Source organism: Lissotriton helveticus, chromosome 3_1, assembly GCF_964261635.1.
Source record: "Lissotriton helveticus chromosome 3_1, aLisHel1.1, whole genome shotgun sequence".
Taxonomy (NCBI): Eukaryota; Metazoa; Chordata; class Amphibia; order Caudata; family Salamandridae; genus Lissotriton; species Lissotriton helveticus.
The window spans coordinates 1555616130-1555642690 of NC_136061.1; the positions used below are offsets into that span (position 1 = coordinate 1555616130).

Sequence of the window (26561 nt, forward strand, 5' to 3'; positions counted from 1 at the left end):
TTTTCAAACCAAGTTTTGCTTTATCCAGCTAATAAAATTCACTTGAGGACTGAATGCCTAAAGTAAGCGCTGAAATGTACATCTGGCACTAGTCTTTTTGGAACCAAACATCTTAGGACAGAAAAAGCAGAATGAAATGCAAGATAGTCAGAATATGGAGCTCAAGCGTTACAGGAATGAAGGGACCTACTTATGTTAGTTCCTGGTAGAGCATGTTTAGATTAATGCCTACACTAATTTCCATTACTTCTGAACAAACAAAGCACAGCATTAAAAAAAAATGTAGATATAAAAGAAAACCCACAATTGTGCACCTAGGACTACAAGATTGGAACCATCTTACCTTGACATAAGGAAGAATATGGTTCATAATGATGGTTTCTCTACCATCAGCAGGTAGGTTCTCACAGAACTCTAGAACACAAAGAAGAAACTGAAATTACAATTGGGACATAACAGATTGACAGTGGTCACGCTCTCAGAGCGGACAAGATGGCATGTGGAAGTAAAACAGAAAGGCATTTTCTCAACAGTAGATGGGGTGGAAAAAGACCAATAGTATACCTTCAACTTTTATAACTTCCAAATAGGGGAGAAAGGTACATTTCATAAAGTATTGCTAGCCAGATTAAACCAACTACAATTCAAGCTCTCTCTACATACAGTACAGAATGAACAAAACAAATTATGGACTATCAGATACAAAGTTGAGCTGCAGTGAAAACAAGTTTTTTAAATATTTTTCTTTTAACTGTGCATACATGTAGAATTACGGATTCGTTTTTTACTTTTCGTTGACCGATACTAAATCAGATACTGCAGTATAATTTTACTGACCACTTAATACACAAATGCAATCATTCCTCGCTAGTCTAGTCAATCCTATTAACCAATTATATTTTGCATAATTTTGAATAAAAAGAAGGGAACAGTACAGAGGTATTCTTATTGGGAATGTTTGAAAAAAGGCTACAGCTCTATCCCTCACAATAACTGCACCTCGATTAAAGGCAGAAAGTATTTTGGTTATCCATAGACTCTGGACTTAAATTATTTGGAGGACAGTGAGGAGGTGTCAGCTTTCAGAAAAGAGAAAGGGCGATTGATTCATACATGAACTCTAGTTTGTTAAAAAAATATTGCATGTTACTTTATCGTATAACTACTGGATACACACTCCCTTCCCTGTATACTGTGGTTGACTTGCTGCAACCTTCTTGAGTTGCCTGTAGCTACACTGGCAAATTCCATGTCAAAGAAACACTGTACTTCTTGGAACAGCCAACCAGGTGTAAGTGGTATACATGTACTTTGATGGCTGGCACACAGGGTCTTGGCATTTCATTGTGAAAGGCAGACCAGGCAAGTCTATTGTCACAATTGCAGAAAATTAGAAGACGTTAGTCATGTGTAAATAAACTTTTATTCTGCTACAGGGGATCTTCGAAAGAGACAACTTCTTATAGCTGTGCCGCAGTGTGATCACTTAACCATAAGTAAGTTTGCGGAAAGTGCTGAAAAGCCTATAGGAAATTACTGCAAATGACTTTAGTATTTGGTGAAATACCACTGGGACAGTTATCAAGAATCTAGCTAACAAGAAGGTTAGAGTTTTAATTAGTTCAGGGTTTAATCTGCAGTTAACTCAATTTAATTGAGCTGCAAAAGTAAAGCTGTAGTTGGACTTCTTACCCAATAGCCTCCACCATCCATTCACAAAAGTAGTTCAATGCGGAGCCAGATTGTAACCAGGGAACACAGCAATATGCAGTTCCATAGCAATAAATGTACCGGTGCACATATAGGGCATATGTACAGAAAAAAAGACATTAAGAAAATAAACCAACTAACAAATTCAGAATAATTACCGCCTGGGAAACCATTACAGGATAGGTTTTAAAGTGGAGAAAGGCACTACACTCACCTTTCACCTTGTGGGCACCAGCAGCTCGCACCTCTGCTTCACAGTCTTTCAGAAGATTTTGAAAAGCAGGGACAAGATCATTCTTGGTTATTTCTGGCCCAACTGCTTTCTGGAGCTGAAAATTAAAATAGAAATGCACATTTACATCGATATAGAATTCACTGTCTGTGAGCATCCGCTAACCCTTTGTACCATAAAGAATTAGATGACCAGCACTTTGACAGCAACACATGCACAAGAATTGTTTTCTTACCCTTCATAGGGGCCTGAACTTGTTAACGCACCTCAGAAAATTTATCTGCCACCATGTACCGAACACGCCACGATTTGTCTTCTGTAGCTTGTCGGAGAGTTGGCATTACCAAGGCCTCTAAATCTTCCTCTGGAAGGAGCTGTGCAATGCTAACACAGGCTTCTACAGCAAGTAGACGCACAGAGTCCTGTAGAAAAAAAATACAGTGCAAGTAGAAACAAAGCAGAAAAACTAAAAAATATTTACAGTGATCACTTAGCACTTAAAATGTCTGACGTTCCCCGTGCGACTACATCGAGCTGGCAGAGCCCCTCAAGCTCGCTGTGTGCATTGCTCGCCAATTAATACCTACTTCTTCCAGATGTTCACGACTTGCCCGGCACGGATCCCCCTTCTCGGAGGGGAAAGGAAGGGAGATTTCTATGCATGATTCTAGGCAATCAGATTAACCTCACCCGCAGGGTTGGGTTTATTGGAGGAGACTGTGGGCCAGGGAATGGAAAGGACTTTTGTTGGGGACCAAACGGGACACTGCCTGCAGGTGGAAGTCCCTGTTAACCTCTAAAAATCAGTAATATTTGGTTACCAAAAATTGTGTGACGTTAAGGACCGATGTGCCATTAAGTTAAGACATCTAAGAAGACTACCAACTCAAAAAGACTAACAAGAGAAGAAAAATGATGTAGCAAAAGACTGGAGATGCTGGAGCAAGGGTAAAGAAATGAGCAACAGACAAAATGGGAAGGGGTAATGTTTAAGATAGGCAATAGCTCTTTGCAAAACCTATACACAGACTCAACACAAAGAGACCGGAATACACACTTCTGAAAAGTCATGTAGTGCAAGCACTCTTTCTGGTAGAATTATAAACAGTGATTCATCAGGTGAAGCTAATAAGAAAGGCAACGCAGAATTCTGGCACAGGAAACGTTGCAGAAAGAATTAACCAGATGGTGCAGCTGTGTAAAATAAGTCAACAGCACATAAGGTGGTAGTAGTGGAGGTACTGACTGGTAACAAAAGGCTGACCAGGAAGATACAGATAAACTAAAAGTAAATAAATGCAGTTACTAACATTCAAACGAAATTTGGACTTCAGCAGAATCATTGTAATAGCTTCCAAAAGCTTATAGACTGCTGATCAATTTTATCATTACATGATAATACTAAATGCTTCTGGAAAAGCTTCATTGGTCAATTTAAAGATGGTAGTCCGTTCAAGTCAAGGAACATCACCCCACATTTAAACAAAATTGTGCTTATTTTGGTTTTTTTAAAAAGTTCAAACAAATACAAATGTTTTCTAAAAAGAAAGGCAAGTCATTACAACATATAATTATAGCTAAACTATATTGCATTACGTTATAGTTCTAAATTGCCCAGATATTAGACACCATCTGCAGAAGAAAAGCAGCAAGATTTACTAATAAACTAGGAAATAAATTATGGCACAGCCATTTGACATTTCACACAGGCAAATAATCAACGCTAACACCCTTCCAGGCCTCTTGAAATGGATAACTAACACCCGTTTTTTTAGTACAGCCTCAACAAAAATCAAATAAAAAGAGAATGAAAGACCTACTTCACATATTTTTTGTGGTCAAAACAGAAGCCTCAGTCAAATTTTTTTCAGGTCCTAAAATTGTAAGTTTCACTCATAAAATTATAAAAAATACGAAGCCAAGGGGTGGGAGAAGAGCAAGGATTTTGCACTCAATGCTCAAAGAGCTATTGTTATCTAATATGAAGTTAAAATTGTGCACGCCTCAAACTAAAACCAACACCACTTTTTAAAGTACGAAAACATCTATGAATATTGTATTGTCTTGTCTTGAATGCATGTATATTGTAGGGAGACCAAATAACGGTTTGAAACCACTCTAATACTTTTCCTTCAGCCGCTATTAAGTGCATCACAGAAGTTTGGGCTGTGAAGTGGGCATGACACAAAGTTTTACTCCAACAAGAAAACATAAAAGTACATTTGAAAAACTACAGTGATAGACAGAAGCTAGATTAAAATTTAAGAGCAACTCAAACCAGTCCAAAGCAACCAATTATACATGGCAGAACTGGCGATATATACTGGCACTATATACTGGCACACAAACAATTAGTGAGAACAAGCATTCAAGCCGATTTTAAGGTGGACCAGGTCAGCGTTGATCAGTGATGCCTGTTGATTTAAAAAGCAGTTTTCAAACCAGAAGCTTACCTGTTCATCAGAAGCCAAATTTGTAAACAGGGGAATGATGTCATTTTTTACATACTCGAGCTCCAAAACCTTTGCAAACTCCCCAAGCTTTGATGCTGCAGCACGGCGCACCATAGGGGTGTCATCAGAACACAAACTGCGGAAGTGTCTGTAAATGGGGGAGAAAAAAATTAGAAGCAACCGAAACCTAGGGACTTTGGCAAAGCATAAATAGAGCATCGAGTGGTCTAGTTGGGGGCTAAGTGTATGACGAGCCTCCAAGAATACAAACTGAGTTGAAGTACAAAAATCTATGCATACCCATATGCTTTTTAATCAAAAATCTATAAAGGAGGTTAAGTGCTACCTTGCACTCATGACTGCTGAAAATCTTTCATACTTACTGCCTGATCTCCGCTTTTACGGTGCTGGAAACGCGTGGATAGCAAACGCTAAATAAGCCGCATGCAGAGGTCCGCGAAGTAAACCAGTCACCACTTGCAAGGCGCTTGACCAGAGGCACAAAGTGCGCCTCCAAATCCACAGGTGCATGCTCGTGGGATATCTTCCTCAAGGAGTCTACTGCCTTGTCCCGAACAACTGTTTCTTCTACGGTGGCCAAACTCTCCAAGGGAGGCTGCAAGAAAGCACAATCCAAAAAGTAAAAATAGTTCAACATAAAAAGCGCTGGCAATGCTAGAAGTGTGTTCTGTTTATACAAAACCTAATCCTCTCATGGAGCCAAGAAGGTAAAACCAATAATGTGTCACCACCTGTCAGGACACTGAAGTCTACTGTTTGTAGAGCAACTATAAAACAGGATCTCAGTGCGTCCAGCTTCTAGATATCCAACACAAGAATCAGGGTTTCACGATTTAGAATTCAAACACTGAATAACAAGAACAGAACATATGAACGACGAGTGAATAGCAAATCGCTGTAAGCCCTTTGGGGAATGTTGAAACTGAAATGTTGGGAGTTCCATTAAAGACAATTGGGCAGCTCAGGGTTAATAACGGCTGGCATAAGTCTTCTGCTCCAACATTTCAATGACGGTCTTTGTTGCTCCTATTTTAATTTAGGTGATTCGATCTGCACTGCATGCGGTTCGGGCCAATAACTCTTGTTTAGGGCCTTTAACAACCGGGATAGCCATAGGCAGTGGGCTATAAGACTATAGTATTTCATTTTGCGGATGGCCCCATTAACCTCCTGTGCAATTCAGCAACAATGAAGATGGAACGTTGAGCATGTCACTGGGATGATATTGGCAGTTATGAACAAGAAGGTGTGCAATTTCTGGGGTGTGCATCACTTCTGCAAAGGTATATGAAGGCATCTAATAAGCCACTTCTTTAGAACCGGAGTTCAATCTAATTGTTGCTTACAGAGATGCATAGTCAAAATGAGATTTCTCACAGTACCAAAAGCACAAAAGGAGATACAATTGACCGATTCTTAAAGGCCCTCCAGAGAAATAAAACAAAGCATTTCAGTCATACATTGTTAGTTCAACGAAATTGAGCACACAGTATAAAGCATGTTTAACAGTGCTCAACCACAACACTACTCTAAAAATCAACAGTTATTTGTACAAATAATATCATGCACACCTGGAGAAGAAAGACTATGTAAATGCGGGGGGAAAGGATATACAGTGAAGGGAAGTATGGCTGGAGGCTTCATCCAGGAAAGTTAATAACTATTCATGAAGTATGACTCCTCAATCAAAGAGTGTACATTCTTTACTGAAGCACTTCTGGAGATGGGGTTGAGCTAAAAAAGGAGACTATTAAAAACAAGAAGTGCACATTTTCATGATCTAAGCAATAACCACAGCAACCGATGCATTGCTTCAAATACTGGCCTATAACTCCCACAGCTTGCAGTCTTATGGCTTCCACTATCTCATTCAGAACCATATACGTCCACCTACACTGGACCATTTAAGATTCATATATACTTCATTATGGTGTTATTTGGCTAACAGCTAACTGGCTACCTTGGGGGACAGATCAAGTGGAGGGCTGGGGTGGGATGGGTGGGGGCTGAGTTAACATGTGTCCTTCATATTCTGCAGGGAAGGTTTTTTGATAAGGCACTCAGTGGGCTGAAGAGATTGGCAGAGTGGATTGAGTATAGCCATTTAGATAGTTTACTCTTGTTGGCTTGACAGGTTGTATTAAGACAAAAATCACAGGAGCCCTTATATCAGGGTGTTGGAAGGATATTTTTTAGTCAGAAAATGTAATTTTAGAGTAAAGCCATTTGGAAAAGGTGCTTTCGAATAGAGCCATTTGGAAAAGGTGAACTAAAAAAAAAATTATCTGGGAATCCCCTAAAATGTACTATTGCTAAAAAAAAAAAATTCTGGGGACAAATTGCCAACCCCAAGCTCCTAGGTTCCACTCGAACCTCTAATGGACTAGATTGCTACAACTTGTTATATGGCAAAATACATTTTTTGTTATAGCACCCATGGGTAGATGGATGGATTCCGTGATAATGGTGCATACTTTGTCTTGCGGTGAGTCAGCACGGCTATCCATTCATGTATGTTTGGTACGAACCTCAAAGTCAATAGGTCTCACAATGTGGACCTATTTGCTATGCCAAGAACTTTGCCGTGCTATGTTGGATAAACATTAAGCCAGGCTGATAGTGGAAAAACCGCACATGAGGAGAGCAACAAAGGGGTGGAGGGGTAGTTTGGCATGGGAGAAACATAAGAGAGCAGCACAAGAGGCAGAGGGCAAGACTGCACATGCTCTCATGGAGTGCTCAACAAAAAATAAACTAGTTCCCCAAAAGTGGTGGAAAAACGTTAGCAGTCCAAAAGGGGATGGACAAAAGCGAAGCTCCAGAGAAGGGACAAACACAAGAATAAGAAGGCAAGCAATTGATTAAGAAGCCAGTGAAATGACAATAAGCCAACCAATGGAGAGCATAGGGCAGGCTCCATACCCACTTTAAGTCTTTGGTAATCCCCCAAAAATTCTTTAGCAACCAGACCAATTGTGCTGTCTGGTAAATAAGAACTTAAAAATGTTAAAAGAAAAAAAAAAAAAGAGAAATTTCCTACCTTGTTCCTAGTCCCAGCACAGCTATAAGCAGCTCGGTTTATTTTTAGGTTTCGCGTCAGCGAAATACCTATTGCTGCCCACCTAGCTCGGAAGGGACCACAGACCGGGGCACGAGCGCCGATTGCACCTCGTGGACGCGCATGCCCCGCCTCCCGAGCCGTGCACATCTCTGGTAGTCAGCCATGCCTCATTCGCGCGCACACCAGCTGCCCATACACGCACCAGCCACCCCCAGACACGCACACACGCACCAGCTGCCCACACACGCACCAGCCGCCCCCAGCCCCGCACACACGCACCAGCTGCCCACACACGCACCAGCCGCCCTGGCCGCGCACACACGCACCAGCTGCCCACACACGCACCAGCCACCCCCAGCCCCGCACACACGCACCAGCTGCCCACACACGCACCAGCCGCCCCCAGCCCCGCACACACGCACCAGCTGCCCACACACGCACCAGCCGCCCTGGCCGCGCACACACGCACCAGTCGCCCGAGCCTGTGCACGAGCCCCCAAGGCACCAAGTCCCACTTACCGGGTCACGGGTGTCATCTCCTCCGCCTCCATTGACGTGGCTCACCACTTTTCTGCCGCCACCGCCGGGCTCCCCCTCCGGCATGGGAGCCCCCTCCGGCATGGGAGCCCCGAGTCACCACTTCCATCTCGGCGAATCACTTCGTGCACGAGCTTATGGCGGAAGTCCCGCCCCACAGCAAGCATGACGCTGCCGGACTTCGCGCCAGATCGGGCCGGTGGCTTGCCAGGAACTCAAGCGATTTCCAGGTACTTGTTGTTAAAGGCATTCATTCACGATTGGAAGTCTTCCGTGTTGCTTATTAGTCTTCTGACATGCATGACAACGACATGGTAACCCTTAGTGGGGAACCTGGATGGATGAGAGAATTGCATTCTGCTTGTACTTTTATGTGTTATTCTTTCAATTGAAGCTGATAATCCCATCCGTTCTGTCATTGGCCTTTGAAAAACACTGTGAAGGGCACTTATTGAGTTAGATGGCTGTGTCTTTGGGACCGGTGATTAGAAAATGTGAAGTGTAGCTTAATTATTGGACTCGGAAAACCACAGACTTTTTTTTGGGGCTGAAAGATGTCTTGATTGAATCTGGACCAGTTCAGACATGCTGAGAGGCTTATTTACCTTCTACCCCCACTCTACACATGCTCTCAGAAAACCCTCCATTGTAAAAAGTTGTTTCTCAGGTTAGGCTTCTTTCATCTCTGATTTTTCCACGTGACTGCCAGTCTGTCCTACTTCTCAGTAGCCATTCTCTTTTTAAAATCCATGTTTTATGCGGAGAAGATATTTTCTGTTTGTTATGGGTATCTACGCTGCCACTTTTAAGCACACATGCTACGAGGTGAATTATTTGTACTTTGCCTTCGGATGTTTGAATTTCGTCTTAACTTCCTGTCCTTGAAACGGTCCTTGCGTGCACGCTGCTGTGCTGCATTGTAGAGTAAAATTAAGGTGTTCAAACAACAAACGGAAACTATGAAGTAACTTCATTGGTGTGATTCATTAAGTTGTTTGTACACAGGTGTGTTTGCAAATACATCAGAATGTGAAACCTACATACATAAGAAACATTATTCAGAGCTTCCTAGCTACTGCCTGTTAAAATCTGTTTAATGATATATTAGCAGAACCCAATATCTTACTTTCAGAAAGCACTTGAGGCACACATTTTCCTTTTTAACACTAATACTCTTTCCTCTCTTAATACGTACTACTGATTTATCAAAATGCCTTTCAGACGTATGATGTGTATATCAGTTCCATGTAAGATCCAAACTTCTTTTGTATATTCTGTTGTTCCAGTTGTATGTAATAAGATATACTGTGTTGTCTGTGGAGAGCTATATACCATTTTCAAACAGGTTTCAACCTGTAGGACACTGATTGCGGCTAATTGAAGAATCAGTGTGATATTCTGTAGAACTTCTTGCACTGGCACTTCATTCATTCATCAGCCGTTCACATAGGTCTGCTAGGCAGAGTGCAAATCAGTCCTAACATGGGTTTAATAAGAAAGCGTCCTTTTTAGGTCTCGCTGGCGTTGCAGAGTGCAGAGTGCAGAGTGCAGAGTGCAGAGTGCAGAGTGCAGAGTGCAGAGTGCAGAGTGCAGAGTGCAGAGTGCAGAGTGCAGAGTGCAGAGTGCAGAGTGCAGAGTGCAGAGTGCAGATTCAGATTCAGAGTGCAGATTCAGATTCAGAGTGCAGATTCAGATTCAGAGTGCAGATTCAGATTCAGAGTGCAGATTCAGATTCAGAGTGCAGATTCAGATTCAGAGTGCAGATTCAGATTCAGAGTGCAGATTCAGAGTGCAGATTCAGAGTGCAGATTCAGAGTGCAGATTCAGAGTGCAGATTCAGAGTGCAGATTCAGAGTGCAGATTCAGAGTGCAGATTCAGAGTGCAGATTCAGAGTGCAGATTCAGAGTGCAGATTCAGAGTGCAGATTCAGAGTGCAGATTCAGAGTGCAGATTCAGAGTGCAGATTCAGAGTGCAGATTCAGAGTGCAGATTCAGAGTGCAGATTCAGAGTGCAGATTCAGAGTGCAGATTCAGAGTGCAGATTCAGAGTGCAGATTCAGATTGCAGATTCAGATTGCAGATTCAGATTGCAGATTCAGATTGCAGATTCAGATTGCAGATTCAGATTGCAGATTCAGATTGCAGATTCAGATTGCAGATTCAGATTGCAGATTCAGATTCAGAGTGGAGAAGTGTGGCTCACTGGTTAGAGGAGGCAGACCCGGACGCTGAGATCAGACCCGGGACCAGGGTTCAATTCCTGACGCGGCATGGTCTTGAGCCCAAAATGTCCACGGACTCAGTAATTCTCGCTTCGGTGCCTACTCGAATCACAGGTTCACACTCTGCAACTCTGGGCAATAGCTTGCTTAATCTCCACTACGGCCCCCCGCGGCGGGATGCCTGGCTTTCACCTTGGGGATACCCAGTAGGGGCTATCTCACAGGGAAAAACCAGGACGGGTTCCCAATGCAAAGCGCTTTGAGACCTGGCGGTGATATTGCGCTATATAAAAACCCATCCATCCATCCATCCATCCAGAGTGCAGAGTGCAGATTCAGAGTGCAGATTCAGAGTGCAGAGTGCAGATTCAGAGTGCAGAACCAGAGTGCAGATTCAGAGTGCAGAGTGTGAGTGCAGCGTGCAGATTCAAGATTCAGAGTGCAGATTTAGAGTGCAGATGCAGAGTGCAGTTAAAATGTTGCTAGGCTAGGGCTTTAAAGACACCCCAAACGTGGAAAAGACTGCTGTTTTTCTTTGGTTTTGTCCAATCTTGTTAATAATACATGGTTTGGAAAATGCCCTATGCTTCGCCTACGTGTATTTGGCAGAATTTGAAAAGTCATACTGCAATGATACAATAGTAAGCTGTGCCTTTAATTTGCAGATTCAATGATGCAGCATGGAGTTGAGGCCCATTTATGAGCTAGGACGCCTACCCCTTCTCGTTACATTGTTTGATCTATAATGTTAGTGTCCTAAACGGCTATTTTCCTTGTAAAGAAAACTCTAGCTACAAGGAAATTTCAGCATATGGGGTAGTATTTGCAATTCATTCTGCATATAAACACCATGTTGCCATTTGTTTTTAAATATGGACTTGTGCTGCAATGATTTAAAATGTAGTGGGCGTTAACTCCACCCAGAGGTGATCCTACAATTCTTTCATCTCATGCCATTGAAGGTTTTATGCATCATTCCGCCTCATATGGAATGCTTACATTGCAACATATGAGGGACTAGTTTCCATCCCAACAGAACCCTGAATGAATAAGACAATAAGGTTTCTGCCTCATTGATACATTGTATACAGCAAGTAATAATTTATTGTGTTTTGTGCTTTCACTGTAGCAGGCTTTTTAATGATTTAGTTATCACTCAAAATGCAAGCTAGACCTACTGGCTTTGCCAGTGCATGTTGTTTTATTTGTATTCTCGTTCAATGATGTTGTATTTTTCTTGTTTCCTTTTGTTGTCCTCTGAAACGGTCTAAATACCAGTCAGCCCATAATTACGTGTCCCGACTGAAAGCTCTTAAGTGTTGGCAAATATGCATCCGAGGTCATCATTAACTGGCAGGTATGGCGTGAGAGGCAAACAAAAATACTTTAATCGCATGCTTCTTGGCCTGGGGAGTGTGATTTGAATCTCTGATCTATCATGTAAACTTTTTTTTTTTTTTTTAAAGACGGAAGCGCTAATATTCCCACGGTCGGCAGGATTGCCCCTTATGATCTGTCCCTTGCAGGGTTTATTTTTGTACAAAGAGTAGTAAAGTCCTGCTGTCCAAGTCACACGAGCCTTGGGGCATACTAAACTCCTCTGTGATTGAAGCTACGGTTGGTACGAACCAACTGGCCCAAATGGGAGTTCCGGTGAAAAACGTTGCATGAAAACGCCCATCGCTGGCATTCTGTTAACACTCAGCATTTCTTGGCTTTTAATCACGGTGTAATATGTTGCTTTACAAGTACCGTTAGGGGCTAGCAGGTGATACTGCCTTCAGGGCGCTCCGATGTTAGCGCTGCTCCCCCCTTCCATGCTGGATGGAGGCGGCCGCTCAGGAGAAACTTCGTTGCTGTCCGGCAGGAGCTTTCAGGGGCCGCCGGGGGCAGCGAAGGGAGCCGGCGGACGGCTGCCTGTCCCCGCTGGTAGCTCTCGCCGCCTCGGGCCTGTCGTTTGTGTACAGTGCGCCGGGAGCCACCACAATGCCGGTCCGAAGAAGCGGAGGGCCCCGGACCCCGCTCAAGGTAGGTGTCGCCCCGTGTTTGGGAAGTTGGGGGGGGGCTCCGTCGGTGTTCCCACGCTGCCATGAAACTTGCAGCGCAGTACAGACGAGACCGCCACTGCGCAGGACAGCGGCGCGTGACGGTAAGTGGTCTGTGCAGTTCTCTCAGCTGGGATGAAAAACTAGTATTCAGAAAGAGAGACGGCTCCAGCCAAACTTATTTAAAGCACCCAGCTGCCTTATGTAGACGTCTATCAAGGCGACGTTCACGTGCGTGTATTTTTCAAGAATTAGTTCGTGAACCTTGCATTGACCCGTTGTGTACCTGCAGAACTGACTGCGCCCTTCATCTTTACCAGGTCGATCTAGAGCTCGATTTAGGTGTAGAATCACGCATTCGGACCCGTCATGTTCTGCTGGGAGCTCAGTAATTACACAAGTGCTTGCCGAACGTGCGCCGCTTTATTTCCTGCCCCACTTTATTTCCTGCCCATCACCTGAAAGATCGGTGCAGTCTTTGAGACTTATTGCCTGGTCTTTAGGGAGCTTCAGTCAGAGGTGGGCAGTGCTTTATTATGGAGAAGAATACGTCCTAGCGCCTACATGTTTCTAAGAATGTTGCTGGCGTTGTTGCAGAATGACGGGGTTGCCAAATGCCAAGGCCGTCTAGTCTGTATGTCACACCATGTCTGTTTATCCACCAGTATAGCTTTCCTGCACCTAGGTTGGACACGCCTGGGTTCCTTTTCATCTGTGTGTTCTCCCTTTGCCACTGTTGTCGGTCTTGCTCTCCCTCTTTCTTTCCGCCGTTGGGTCAAAGACTAATGGCTATCAATGAGTTCCGTCCCCAAAGAAGAGTGCCGGTGGGCCCCGCCTGCACCACCGGATAACATGAAGCCCTGGGGATGGGGTGGTTGTGTGGGCTGGAACAGTCTGTGTTGAGACCTCTGGCACGATCGTGTGGAGCCCCCACTACCCCGTTGTAGCATTTTGCGTTAGCGGGGCCGTCCCTCGAACAGATCACCTGAGTTTCTTATTTACTTTCATTTTCATGTCAAGGGCCGCCCGCCCAGCAGTCTCAACTCTGGCTGCACACTAGATACCTTGTGCCCCCCTCGCCTCAAAGTAACCAGCATTTGGCAGAGACCGCCCCCTGCATAAAAACACACGGTACATTTACAGACATCAAGCCAGTGTCTTTTCCACTTTAGAGAAGTGCGCACAGCATGTACAGTGCTGAGTCTTGTATAAGTTTACTAAAAACAATAGAGTTGCCAACCTTCACTTCTGTTCTTTCATATGATAGGTCTGAGAGCGGAAAAGTATATGGTGTGGGGGGGCTCTGTGTGGGTGTGTCGGGAGGGCTCTGTGTGGGGGGCTCTGTGTGGGTGTGTGTGGAGAGGGCTCTGTGTGGAGAGGGCTCTGTGTGGGGGGGCTCTGTGTGGGGAGGGCTCTGTGTGGGTGTGTGGGGAGGGCTCTGTGTGGGTGTGTGTGTGGGGGGGGCTGTGTGTGTGGGGGGGCTCTGTGTGGGGGGGCTCTCGGTGTGTGTGTGGCATTTGCGAGAGATTAAGCTATTGGCATTGTAAATGACAATGCCATTTATTTATCTGTTTTCAAAATCAACTCATAAATAAAAAGGTTGCCATTTACAATGCCAATAGCTCTAACTTTTGCAAAGGCGAAACCGTTGCATTGTAAATGCTTGTTTTCCACAGTGATACAAACCTCGGACTTCAAACTAATTTGGGGACATGGTCTGTGATCTGGCCGGCAGAGAACTGGATTCAACTTAAGTTGTGTACTAACAACTAGTCCTACAGTTCCCCACCCACCCCTGTCCAGAGCACAACATCTTGCTGTATGATATAAACAAGTACGGCATAACGTATTGCAGCAGGTATGTGGAAAATGGCTTTGATGAAAAGGTGTTTTTGGGGACAAAAAACAGCAGCCAAATACAATAATAATAAAAAAAAAAACACTAAAATAAGCCAAATATTTGACCTCGTAATCCTTACCAAAAGACAGTGGACAAACTCTGGACCTCCAACAAGGACTGTGAAACTCCCAAGTTGTTCAGCAAGAGCCAACAAGACCTCATCTTCGTCATAAATAGTATCTGCAGAGAACAAACAGTCAGTTGATTGCAACCTGCTCAATAGGAACTAAACTTTGTTTCATTTAACTTTTCAAAATTGGAAGATCAGACATTAAAGCTTATCATGTTTTCATAAGCTGCATCAAGAGGAGTTAAACGTGAAAAAATATGCTTGCACTGTATATCCTATGTTCTAAATGAATCCTCATCAAGTTCCTCTAGAGAAGTGAATATTTCAGGATTTTGTCTTTCAGCAAAAGGGTGCGGAATTCTCATCGGTAGATACCCAGGACATATTGTTTGGAGGTAGCGGAAGTGTTCATGCATATTTTGTCAATTGAACAAGTAGGCTCAACCCCCTGCAGCACAAACTATTTGGCGGCTGTCAGTTTCAGCACGACAGTATTGATCTGTGAAAGAGGATGGCATGCATCTAAGTAAAGATGTGCTCAAAGTTGTACATATGATATATGAATGCAAAACCTTTACTATTAAGGACAGCACTCGAGGAAATGCAATTTTCTGTGGTTTCAGCTAGCATTAGTGACGGAAGTTCCAGCATGAAAACATGTACACAATTGCAAAATAGTGAGAAGTTGCTCATAATGTTCCCAGAATGCTCCCCGATTAAATGTAAATACATGCAGAAGACCGAAAGGCAGATGGGGGATTGTTTGATTTCTAAATGAAATGAACATAAAAACTGAAACTTGGAAAAAAGAGGAATGTTTTGCTAAGATATTGTGCAACTTTAGAAATCATTTACTTGAGGCATCATTTAGTAGAGGTTGTTTGATGCAGGCCGGTATTGAAAAGAAAAATTGAATAATAATGGATAATCACTCTAACACCATTTTGGGTTGATAAGAAAATAAGTTAGGGCCCAATTCCTAAAGACCATCATAAGTGCACCCATAGCTATTTGGGCATGTATGGATGCAGATTTAGGAGTCTCATGAATTCACTGGAGTTTACAGAGGCAGGCCTGGAAACCATACTCCCAGCATTTCTGCACGAGCAAGAATAGAAGTCAATATTTGCTAGCGCGAAAATTTGCTGAGCAATTGCAAAATCAGTTTCCCTGCGCCCTCTTTCTACTCCATGAAACTTTCGAATTTTTTCAAGTTCTCAAAGCAATTGGTGAGGACTTGGTAAATACCCTTATACATGCAGGTCTGTCGGTGTGCACAGACTCAGAAGGCATGCCCACTGTGGAACTACAGTTTACCACCCAATTCCAATCATTGTATGTAGATTTGCAAAAAGGTGGTAAAATAAGAGCCTTGCCAGAATTGAATCCCTAATATAATAGAAGTCCTAATCAAATGCGTTATCCGAGATATTCTATAATGAGGCTGTTGTCAAAATTTGGTAGCCTGCTTCTTAGCAGTAAAGCGACAAATATATATTTTTTTGTTTAAATAGGACAGATTTATTAAGCTACCATTTTTTGGGGATACATAAATATTTTTATAAAACTCCATACACCTGCTTCAAATTAGTCCTTATTTGAACACAGTCGGGACAAGAGTTGCATCGCTGGCTAACAAAGTTAGATAACTTGTGAACAACGACGTTAACCGCAGTAAAGGATGCATACTATCCCTCTGTTTAACAAGAGTTTACGTACCAGTAAGAAAAGGAAGGAGTTCTGTTCGAGTTCGCTCAACGCCCAAAGCTAATGCAATGGTTGACAGTTTCTTGATGCTGTTGAGGCGTAGCTGTGGAAAGAGAAGAACAAGTGAACTTTAAACCACAGAGCTGTCCGATGTTAGCATGTGAACTAGATAGGTAACTAGTCAGATGTGACAAACCAGTTAACCTCTTGATCGTCCGTATGAAAGACTCAATGCTTTAGTGACTTAAAGGAAAATGGTTGTAGGCACAGAGTTTCTATTGAACCAGGTCAGCCGCCAGTCACAGTTGACTTATTTTGTTGCATGCCAACAGACAGCCACTGAACACATTCTACATATTCTTACTTGAAGCAGAACAAATTGGATTGAGTTTAAGCAAAAATAACTCAAAAAATAAAAATTTAGTAGGAACTTTGGATTCAGAACAGTACAGCAAGATAAATAAAACTTTAGCGAAGGGGGGTATACACTTGCACTGCTAAACATATGAGCCCACAAATGACATCCAGCTAAGCATGGTCGAATAGTCTTGGTTTACCCATAACTGACCATTTAAACAATAAACACAAGAGTACAGAATTAAACGGTAATAGACTCCTCTCGGGTTTTCCAGTCCGAGAAGAGAAGTAAATGTTTATAGAACACAGGGGCATACAGAGGATGGGGATCCTGCTGACCAAAGTGACAGTTCTTCAAAATTAAAACTTTCGTTTTGAAAACTGCAGAATTTAGCTGGATATAAATAGGGAAGCCTACTCTAATCATTTGCATTCAGGATTTTGGAATTAGAAAAATTATGGTAGATGAGAGTTCAAGAGCTTCATATTCCCCAATTTCTGAGATATGTTTCGTTCCCTATAGGGATATAAATTGTGGGAATTACCTCTCAGTCGGACCACCATCTACCCCGCCCACAAATATGTAAGCCCCGCTCATTGCTCCAAGTAATAAACTGCACAGAGTGCGCAAAGTTCTCTCAAAGAATGCACTGGCGTGCATGACCTCTTCAGCAATGGACAGAAATTCCACCACTCCCGAGGTTCACAGTAAAGCTGAACTTTGAAAGCATATCTATTTCATACTACCCGTTAATATCAGTTTGGCACCATTCCCTATTTTTATTTATCATTTTGTATTACATCAAAAGTTAAAACTAATTGAGTGAAAATTCACTTTGCAATTAAAAATTTTTTTTTAAAAACAAGCATTTGCAATGAAATAGGTCTCGCATTAGGAAAGTTTGAGCTATTGGTCTTGTAAATGACACTTTATTTATGTGTTGGTTTTGAAAATATCTAAATGGATAGCTTTGTCATTTACAATGCCAATAGTTATAACTTTCGCAAATGTGACACCTATAGCATTTGTAATGCAACATGTTTTGTATTTACGTGACTTAGATGCATTGATATTACAAATAACAATGGCTTTTAATTTTTTTAAATAATTAATACTTAAATAAAAGTGACAAATTTATAATGGCAATAGCTTAAACTTTTGTAAATAACTTGTGAAGATTATGTTCAGTGTATTTTATTGTGACGAAAATCCAAGAACAGAAGTGAAATTTTAACTTCTTTTTGTGACATTTGTAATAAAGCTTGAAACATTGAGAGAACATATTTGAACCAGTTGTTGAATGGTTGCACAGATTAGTTGGGGTGGCGCCGAGCGATGCTGGGGTGGCGCCGAGCGATGCTGGGGTGGCGCCGAGCGATGCTGGGGTGGCGCCGAGCGATGCTGGGGTGGCGCCGAGCGATGCTGGGGTGGCGCCGAGCCGAGCGATGCTGGGGTGGCGCCGAGCCGAGCGATGCTGGGGTGGCGCCGAGCCGAGCGATGCTGGGGTGGCGCCGAGCCGAGCGATGCTGGGGTGGAGCCGAGCCGAGCGATGCTGGGGTGGAGCCGAGCCGAGCGATGCTGGGGTGGAGCCGAGCCGAGCGATGCTGGGGTGGAGCCGAGCCGAGCGATGCTGGGGTGGAGCCGAGCCGAGCGATGCTGGGGTGGAGCCGAGCCGAGCGATGCTGGGGTGGAGCCGAGCCGAGCGATGCTGGGGTGGAGCCGAGCCGAGCGATGCTGGGGTGGAGCCGAGCCGAGCGATGCTGGGGTGGAGCCGAGCCGAGCGATGCTGGGGTGGAGCCGAGCCGAGCGATGCTGGGGTGGAGCCGAGCCGAGCGATGCTGGGGTGGAGCCGAGCCGAGCGATGCTGGGGTGGAGCCGAGCCGAGCGATGCTGGGGTGGAGCCGAGCCGAGCGATGCTGGGGTGGAGCCGAGCCGAGCGATGCTGGGGTGGAGCCGAGCGATGCTGTGGTGGAGCCGAGCGATGCTGTGGTGGAGCCGAGCCGAGCGATGCTGTGGTGGAGCCGAGCCGAGCGATGCTGTGGTGGAGCCGAGCCGAGCGATGCTGTGGTGGAGCCGAGCCGAGCGATGCTGTGGTGGAGCCGAGCCGAGCGATGCTGTGGTGGAGCCGAGCCGAGCGATGCTGTGGTGGAGCCGAGCCGAGCGATGCTGTGGTGGAGCCGAGCCGAGCGATGCTGTGGTGGAGCCGAGCCGAGCGATGCTGTGGTGGAGCCGAGCCGAGCGATGCTGTGGTGGAGCCGAGCCGAGCGATGCTGTGGTGGAGCCGAGCCGAGCGATGCTGTGGTGGAGCCGAGCCGAGCGATGCTGTGGTGGAGCCGAGCCGAGCGATGCTGTGGTGGAGCCGAGCCGAGCGATGCTGTGGTGGAGCCGAGCCGAGCGATGCTGTGGTGGAGCCGAGCCGAGCGATGCTGTGGTGGAGCCGAGCCGAGCGATGCTGTGGTGGAGCCGAGCCGAGCGATGCTGTGGTGGAGCCGAGCCGAGCGATGCTGTGGTGGAGCCGAGCCGAGCGATGCTGTGGTGGAGCCGAGCCGAGCGATGCTGTGGTGGAGCCGAGCCGAGCGATGCTGTGGTGGAGCCGAGCCGAGCGATGCTGTGGTGGAGCCGAGCCGAGCGATGCTGTGGTGGAGCCGAGCCGAGCGATGCTGTGGTGGAGCCGAGCCGAGCGATGCTGTGGTGGAGCCGAGCCGAGCGATGCTGTGGTGGTGCCGAGCCGAGCGATGCTGTGGTGGTGCCGAGCCGAGCGATGCTGTGGTGGTGCCGAGCCGAGCGATGCTGTGGTGGTGCCGAGCCGAGCGATGCTGTGGTGGTGCCGAGCCGAGCGATGCTGTGGTGGTGCCGAGCCGAGCGATGCTGTGGTGGTGCCGAGCCGAGCGATGCTGTGGTGGTGCCGAGCCGAGCGATGCTGTGGTGGTGCCGAGCCGAGCGATGCTGTGGTGGTGCCGAGACGAGCGATGCTGTGGTGGTGCCGAGACGAGCGATGCTGTGGTGGAGCCAAGCGATGCTGTGGTGGTGCTGGGTGGTGCGGAGTGATGCTGTGGTGGTGCTGAGTGGTGTTGTGGTGGTGCTGTGGTAGCATACGGGTGCCATTAATAAATAAATAAAGGTGCACGTCGCTGTTCGATGTTGTGTCAGAGGTGGGAGGGGTGTGCTTCCAAGGTAAGCCAAGAAAAATAAAAGCACACAGGAGCTATTAATATATAAATAAAGGCACACGTGGAGCGCTGCTCAATGCTGTGTCGGAGGTTGGAGGGGTGTGCTTCCGTGGTAAGCCAAGAAAAATCAAAGCACACAGGAGCCATTAATATATAAATAAAGATGCACGACGGGCGCTGCTCAATGCTTTGTTGGAGGTGGGAGGGGTCTGCTTTGAAGGCAAACCAAGAAAACCTCGCCGAAAGAAAAAAAAATGTAATTAAAAGCGGCCGGGGAATGCTCTCGGCATTGCGGGGGCGGGTTGCTCATTCCTAGGAAGTGTGAAGCAGGGGGCGGGGGGAGCAGATGCATACGGGTGCCATTAATAAATAAAGGTGCACGTCGCTGTTCGATGTCGTGTCAGAGGTGGGAGGGGTGTGCTTCCAATGTATTTATTTATTTTTTCAACTTCTACCCAAAAAGGGTTTCCCGGCGCGGAGACACAGCACAAAAGGTGGCGTGGGTTTGCAGGGTAGTTCCAGTTATTGCTCGAACAACCAAGGTAAGCCAAGAAAAATATAAGCACACAGGAGCCATGAATATATAAATAAAGGCACACGGGGAGCGCTGCTCAATGCTTTGTTGGAGGTGGGAGGGGTCTGCTTTGGAGGCAAACCAAGAAAACAAGAACATCGCCGAAAGAAAAAAAAAATGTAATTAAAAGCAGCTGGGAAATGCTCTCGGCATTGCGGGGCGGGGTGCGCATTCCTAGGAAGTGTGAAGCAGGGGGCGGGGGAGCGAATCCCTTTGAAGTGAAGCTCTCGGCATAATGAGCTAGAGCACGGCCTTGTGGCCGTGAAAGTGAAACAGCAGGGGTGACTTAGGGGGGAGGAGAAGTGAGGCAGAGCGCACGCTGGGGAAGCTTCAGATGCCTGTGGGAGCGAGGCCGATGGGTTTGATGTGGACGCGCGTTTCGCACGAGTGCACCACATGAACTGTACGAAATCCGCAATGGTTTCAGAACTTGGTTTGCCTACTATACTCTCGTCTATTTATCCCTGCGGGATAGAATAGTCGAGACCTAAAAACAGGAAGATCCAAATTTAGTAGAGAGGAAAAGGTAGGTTAAACAAGCATTGGTAATGCATCAGTTTCACCTATGTAATGGATAAAGAGCTGTTTTCATCAATCATCGTCCGGCAGAAGGAAAGAGCTCTGACAGATAACACGGATGTGGAGCAGTGGCCAGAGCTGCGGACTTAAGAGCTGGGAATCCCAGTTCGAGTCTTGGCAGCACCACATATCATGTGATTCTATGCAAAACACTTAATCTCTCTGGGGATAAATGGTTATATAAATTTGCAGCGAGTAAAAGGCAAAACTTTGATAATAATATAGTTCCACCAAAGCGGATGTTAGCTGTATTTCGGCGGCAGGAAACTGATAAGAGAAGCATTGGTAAATGCAGGAAGATATGCTACAGCCAATTGAAATGGAGGAAAGGTAAGTCGGGGGGGCAAGTGTGGGTTAGCGGCAAACGGAGAGGTTGTAACTCATAAGTTGTTTACCCATAACGAGAACATTTTGGTTGAAGAGCTGTGGTTTCAGTTACTAGTGGAAATTACTGGAAATTGCCTGGAGTTTCTGGAACGCAATGCAGTCATTATAATGAGACAAATACTTAGAGTTGTGCATGCATCATCAGAGGTCCTTGGTCACCTGAAAGGTCAGTCGCAAGGGTTTGTTTTTCTGCAGTTTTTTATATAGCGCGAACTAGACCCGAACCGAATCGGGTATCGGAGCGCTTTACATAGCACCAGTTACGTTACATGAGGACACATTCACTTTAGGCACGGGGAGATTAAGTGATTTGCCCAGAATCACAGGAGGTTTTGGCGTCATTACCGAGACTCGAACCCAGATCCCCAGGTCAGAGGTCGAGTGCCCTAGCCGTTAGGCCAACATTTTTAAAGTGATGTCTGCATGCAACAAGAAGTACTGCAGTTCTTCGAGTGGTGAGAGCCTGTCCTAATTTGAGGCAATTAACTGCAAGGAGGCGGCTCTGCAGCGGGTCCAGAGGGATCTCAGGGATGCTGTTCACTACTGCTCTGCCTCCACTGAGATAGGGCGATCCTGGACAGGGCGATCCTGGACAGTAGTTGTTTTTATGATAGAAATTGCTTTATAAAACATAGCAGGGCCAATTGGCATAGGCAGTCTTCTAGTTCAATGCAGAGAGCTGACAAAGTCAACAAGTCCAAGAGTGAAGTTTCAAATCAGTCACTTCTGAGGAGAACAAATTCTTGATCAAGGCCATACGCATCCAGGCTTGTATCATTCATTGTAAGTCACAGGACCTATTGGCTGCCAATGTCAGAAAGGACAAGCCTCAAGAGCTGTACATTGTATACCAGAAGATTCCAAAGTTCTCGTCAGTCAGAGGGATTGTCAAGGACTGTATGGGGAGAGGGTAAAAGCTTGTGAAATGACAGATGAAACAGTTATAAGTCTTGATCTTAAGGAGTTCCTTTGGAACAGCTGCTGGTCTCTGTTCACCAGGTATAAAATGTGAACGATTACAGGACAATGTTTCAACCTCCATTTAGGAGGTGAGGTGTAAATTTTGGCTCAATGGTGGCGGTATAGAAGAGGGAGATGGTCAATGTAATTATATTTCTACCGTGCAATCATACTACTGCCAAGACTGAAAATCAAGTAAATTGGTGATTTGTTTCCCTCCTAAACATTAAGTTGGGTGTCAAGGCATACGTCCAGAGTCCTGATACTGTCAATGAGGGAAAGAGGTAAACAGTCAAGATTTTGCTTGATCTTATAGCATTTGTGTGCGACAGCCTTTTCAAAGGAATTCAAGAATCGGCAGGGGGAGGACACCAATTAGTGAGTTCACGTAGGTGGTCTGCAGGCTGTCCTACAGGTGTGTACGCAAGAGCATCCAGGAAGGAACCATGAGCAAGGGATTCATGGAACAAATTAGGTGGAGGCATTCAAACATTGCCTGAGATTTCCTTGCTGTAAAGTAAATTGCATGGTATTTGTCTCTGTAAGAAATACCCAAAGATTTGAATAGTTATTATCCAGTACTGGGTCTGGTGGCTCAGTGGACTAAAGCAGCCACTGCAGGGGCCTGTGTTCGACCTCTTGGTCACAGGTTTAAATCCCGGCGGGTCCACTCAGCCTTTCATCCATTTGAGGTCGATAAAATGAGTACCATTGAGTTGGGTAACATCTGTTATTCAGCGCCAGGACACCTTCGGGTAATCGTGCGCTTTACAAATACTGCTATGTTACTGTATATTGTTTGCAGAGAGTAATACATGACTGGGATAAGAATACAAATTATCTGGTGACTGTATGGAATTAGTTTCTTGAAGCACAAGTTACTACTTGTGTAATGATATAACTGTAAGAGACATTAGTTAGTGACGGATTCCTTACCTTAGAATATCCTCAGGCGTCAGACTGGATCCGGAAAGTTTTGGTTAGCAGTACCCCTGCGTGTCATTAGGTGGCGTCCTGCGGCTCCGCGTCCGTCACTGGCGTCGTAAGCGCAGAGATGACGTCACGGAGACTACTTAGGTGCCACCCATGTGCGTGGGCGTCAGTTCTGTACACCTCTTTCCGCGCCAGGCACGCAGAGCCATGCAAGATACTGACCATTGGTGCATAAAACTAGGCCCCTGAAAGGGATGCCCTTAACCCTAGTAATCAGTCCGCAGAACTGGGAGGATGGGTGGGGCGGTAAGGAATCTATCACTAACTAACGTCTCTTACAGATTGAATAGGTTACTTACCAGTATGCATCTGTTCTTGGCATGTAGGGCTGCTAACATTCATATCTTTAGCATAGATCGCCGCCTAGTGTTGGGTCCGGATGATTGCACCTTGTTGTCCTGGAAGAGTCTTCGAAGTATCACGAGATAGGTGGCTCCTCCCCTGGACTACAGTGCACATGGGCATCAGCTCCATCCCCAGATTGTTTTTAGCCATTGTGGCAGCGATGGAGTGAAATAGTGTAAAGGATGTCCATGCAAATGATTGAATGCAAGAGAGTGTCTGCAGCCGCTACGGGCACCGGGGAGGAGGGTGGGCGATATGAATGTTAGCAGCCCTACATGCCAAGAACAGATGCATACTGGTAAGTAGCATATTCAGTTCGAGGCATGTGGGCTGCTAAATTCATATCTTTAGAATAGAATACATAGCAGTCCCTCCATTAACGGCGGTTGCCCGTGCCAGCTGCAGAAGTCTGAAAGAGTGTCTTGAGAACAGCCTGTCCTACAGCTGCTTGCTGCTTGGAATGTACATCGACACAGTAGTGTTTGGTAAATGTGTGCGGTGTAATCCAACTGGCTGCTCTACAAATGTCTTCCAAAGGAATGTTTCCCAGGAAAGCCATGGAGGCCCCCATCTTGCGTGTGGAGTGCGCCCTTGGGGGTATTGTTAAAGTATGTTTAGCTTTTTGATAACAGATTTGAATGCACTTAACAATCCATCTGGCTATTCCTGCTTTGGAAATAGGGTTGCCCTTGTGCTGTGCAGAGAAGGCAACAAAAAGTTGTTGTGTTTTCCTAAAGGGTTGTGTTCTATCAATGTAGTACATCAACGCCCTTCGAACGTCTAATGTATGGAGCATTCTTTCCGCCACTGTTTGTGGGTTCTGAAAGAATGCAGGCAGGTCAATAGTTTGGTTGATATGAAACTGTGACACCACCTTTGGAAGGAATTTGGGGTTCGTACGTAGTACTACCCTGTTTGAATGAATCTGGATGAATGGCTCCTGGATTGTGAGCGCTTGCAGCTCACTAACACGTCTGAGCGATGTAATAGCAATGAGAAAAGCCACCTTCCAGGTCAGAAACTGAATTTCGCAGGAGTGCAGTGGCTCGAAAGGTGGGCCCATCAGCCTAGTGAGGACCACATTGAGGTTCCACACTGGAGCTGGTGGTGTTCTTGGAGGAATGACTCGTTTCAGTCCCTCTAGGAAGGCTTTAATGGCAGGCACCCTGAAAACAGAGAGATGCTGCCTGTTTTGTAGATAAGCCGCTATGGCGGATAAGTGTATCCGAATGGAAGCGTACGCTAGATTGCATTTGTAAAGATGTAACAAATAGCAGATGATGTCAGGAATTGAAGCATCTAGGGGGTCAATGTGATGTTCTGTACAGTAGATGACAAAACGCTTCCATTTTGCTGCATAGCAAGCTCTGGTAGTGGGCTTCCTTGCCTCCTTGATGATGTCCATGCATTCAGGAGGCAGGTTGAGGTAGCCAAACTCTAGGACCTCAGGAGCCAGATCGCCAGATTGAGCTGTTGCGGGTCTGGATGCTGAATGTCGCCATGGTTCTGCGTCAAGAGCCTTGGAGTGAGATGCAGCCTTTGAAGCGGTACCACGGAAAGTTCTAGAAACGTGGTGTACCATGGTTGGCGAGCCCACGTTGGAGCAACCAGGATGAGCGTCATCGAGTGTTGCCTTAGCTTTCTTGCCACCAGCGGTATGAGAGGTGCTGGGGGAAAAGCGTACGCAAATTTGCCTGACCAGTTCATCCATATCGCATTGCCCTGCGACTGTGGGTGAGGGAACCTGGCGGCAAAGTGTCGGCATTTTGCATTTTCCTTTGTGGCAAACAGGTCTCTCTCTGGATGACCCCACTGCTGGAAGTACGGGCGGAGTACCGATGGATGCATCTCCCACTCGTGCATCTGATGGCTGTATCTGCTGAGCAGATCCGCCATCTGATTGTCCTTGCCCGGGAGGTGTTCCGCCATGAGGCAAATGTTCCTCTGAATGGCCCACTTCCACATGCTCTGAGCGAGATGAGACAGCTGTGGCGAGTGAGTACCTCCCTGCTTCTGGATGTAGTACATTGCTGTCATGTTGTCCGTCCGGATCAACACAACCTTGTTGCACAGATGTACTTTGAAGGACTTGAGTGCCATGAAGATTGCCATCAACTCTAGATAGTTGATGTGCATTCTCTTCTGCTGTGTCGTCCATAGCCCCTGCACCGTGTAGTGGAGCACATGAGCTCCCCACCCCTGGAGAGATGCGTCCGTCGTTAGGGTAATCTGTGGCACAGGCTCTTGGAACGGTCGTCCCTTGCAAAGGTTGTGTGGAGTCCACCAATGCAGAGAGTTGTATGCCCGACCGGTCACCAACACTAGGTCGTTCAATTGTCCTTGAGCCTGTGTCCACTGATGTGCCAAGCATTCTTGGAGTGGACGCATATGCAGTCTCGCGTGCGGGACTATGAAGATGCAGGAGGCCATCATGCCTATCAACTGCATAAACACTCTCGCTGGAAGTGAGTGTTGCGGTCTGAACCTCTGAATGAGCGACTGGATGCTGTCGATCCTCACAGGGTTTGGCTGAGCCGTAGCAGTCAGCGTATTTATTGTCGCGCCCAGATACTGACGCACGTGGGCTGGCTGTAGGTGCGACTTTGGATAGTTTAACGAGAACCCCAGACTGTGAAGGAGGTGAATAGTGTGGGACATGTCCGCGGCGCACTGCTGAGCCGACTTGGCTTGAACGAGCCAGTCGTCCAGGTAAGGGCACACATGTATGTTTCGTCTTCTGAGGTGCGCCGCCACAGTCGCCAGACACTTTGTGAACACTCTGGGGGCAGTGGTCACTCCGAAGGGTAGAACCCTGAACTGATAATGCCTGTTTTGTATGGTGAACCTGAGGTACTTCCTGTGGGATGGGTGGAGTGCTATGTGGAAATAAGCATCCTTGAGGTCCAAGGTTGCCAGAAAGTCCCCTTGGTTTAGCAGGGGAAGAATTTGTTGCAGTGTAAGCATGTGAAAATGTTCTGACAGTATGTACAGGTTGAGGGGGCGTAGATCCAGAATGGGTCTGAGAGAACCGTCCTTTTTTGGGATAAGGAAGTACAGGGAATAGACCCCTGTGCCTTCCTCCTCCACCGGTACGAGCTCGATTGCGCCCTTTTGCAGCATCACCACTACTTCCTGCTGCAATAAGTGCAAGTGCTCTGCCGACATAGGACGTTGCCTTGGGGGAATGTTGGGCGGAGTGGAGGTCAACTCCAAACAATAACCGTACTGGATAAGCT

The 26561-nt window shown here is 45.9% G+C and overlaps 1 protein-coding gene across 1 annotated transcript in view; it reads right to left on the reverse strand.

The window, feature by feature from the left end:
* The window catches only part of PPP2R1B (protein phosphatase 2 scaffold subunit Abeta), a 128105-nt gene that overhangs the window by 59839 nt on the left and 41705 nt on the right, over positions 1–26561 (reverse strand). Inside the window, exons 2-8 of the mRNA XM_078682310.1 lie at positions 15972–16062; positions 14262–14362; positions 4779–5011; positions 4396–4543; positions 2209–2364; positions 1925–2039; positions 344–414 (exon numbers count right to left, since the gene is read on the reverse strand). Coding sequence (XP_078538436.1) covers positions 344–414; positions 1925–2039; positions 2209–2364; positions 4396–4543; positions 4779–5011; positions 14262–14362; positions 15972–16062 — 915 coding nt within the window. The remainder of the gene's footprint in view (positions 1–343; positions 415–1924; positions 2040–2208; positions 2365–4395; positions 4544–4778; positions 5012–14261; positions 14363–15971; positions 16063–26561) is intronic.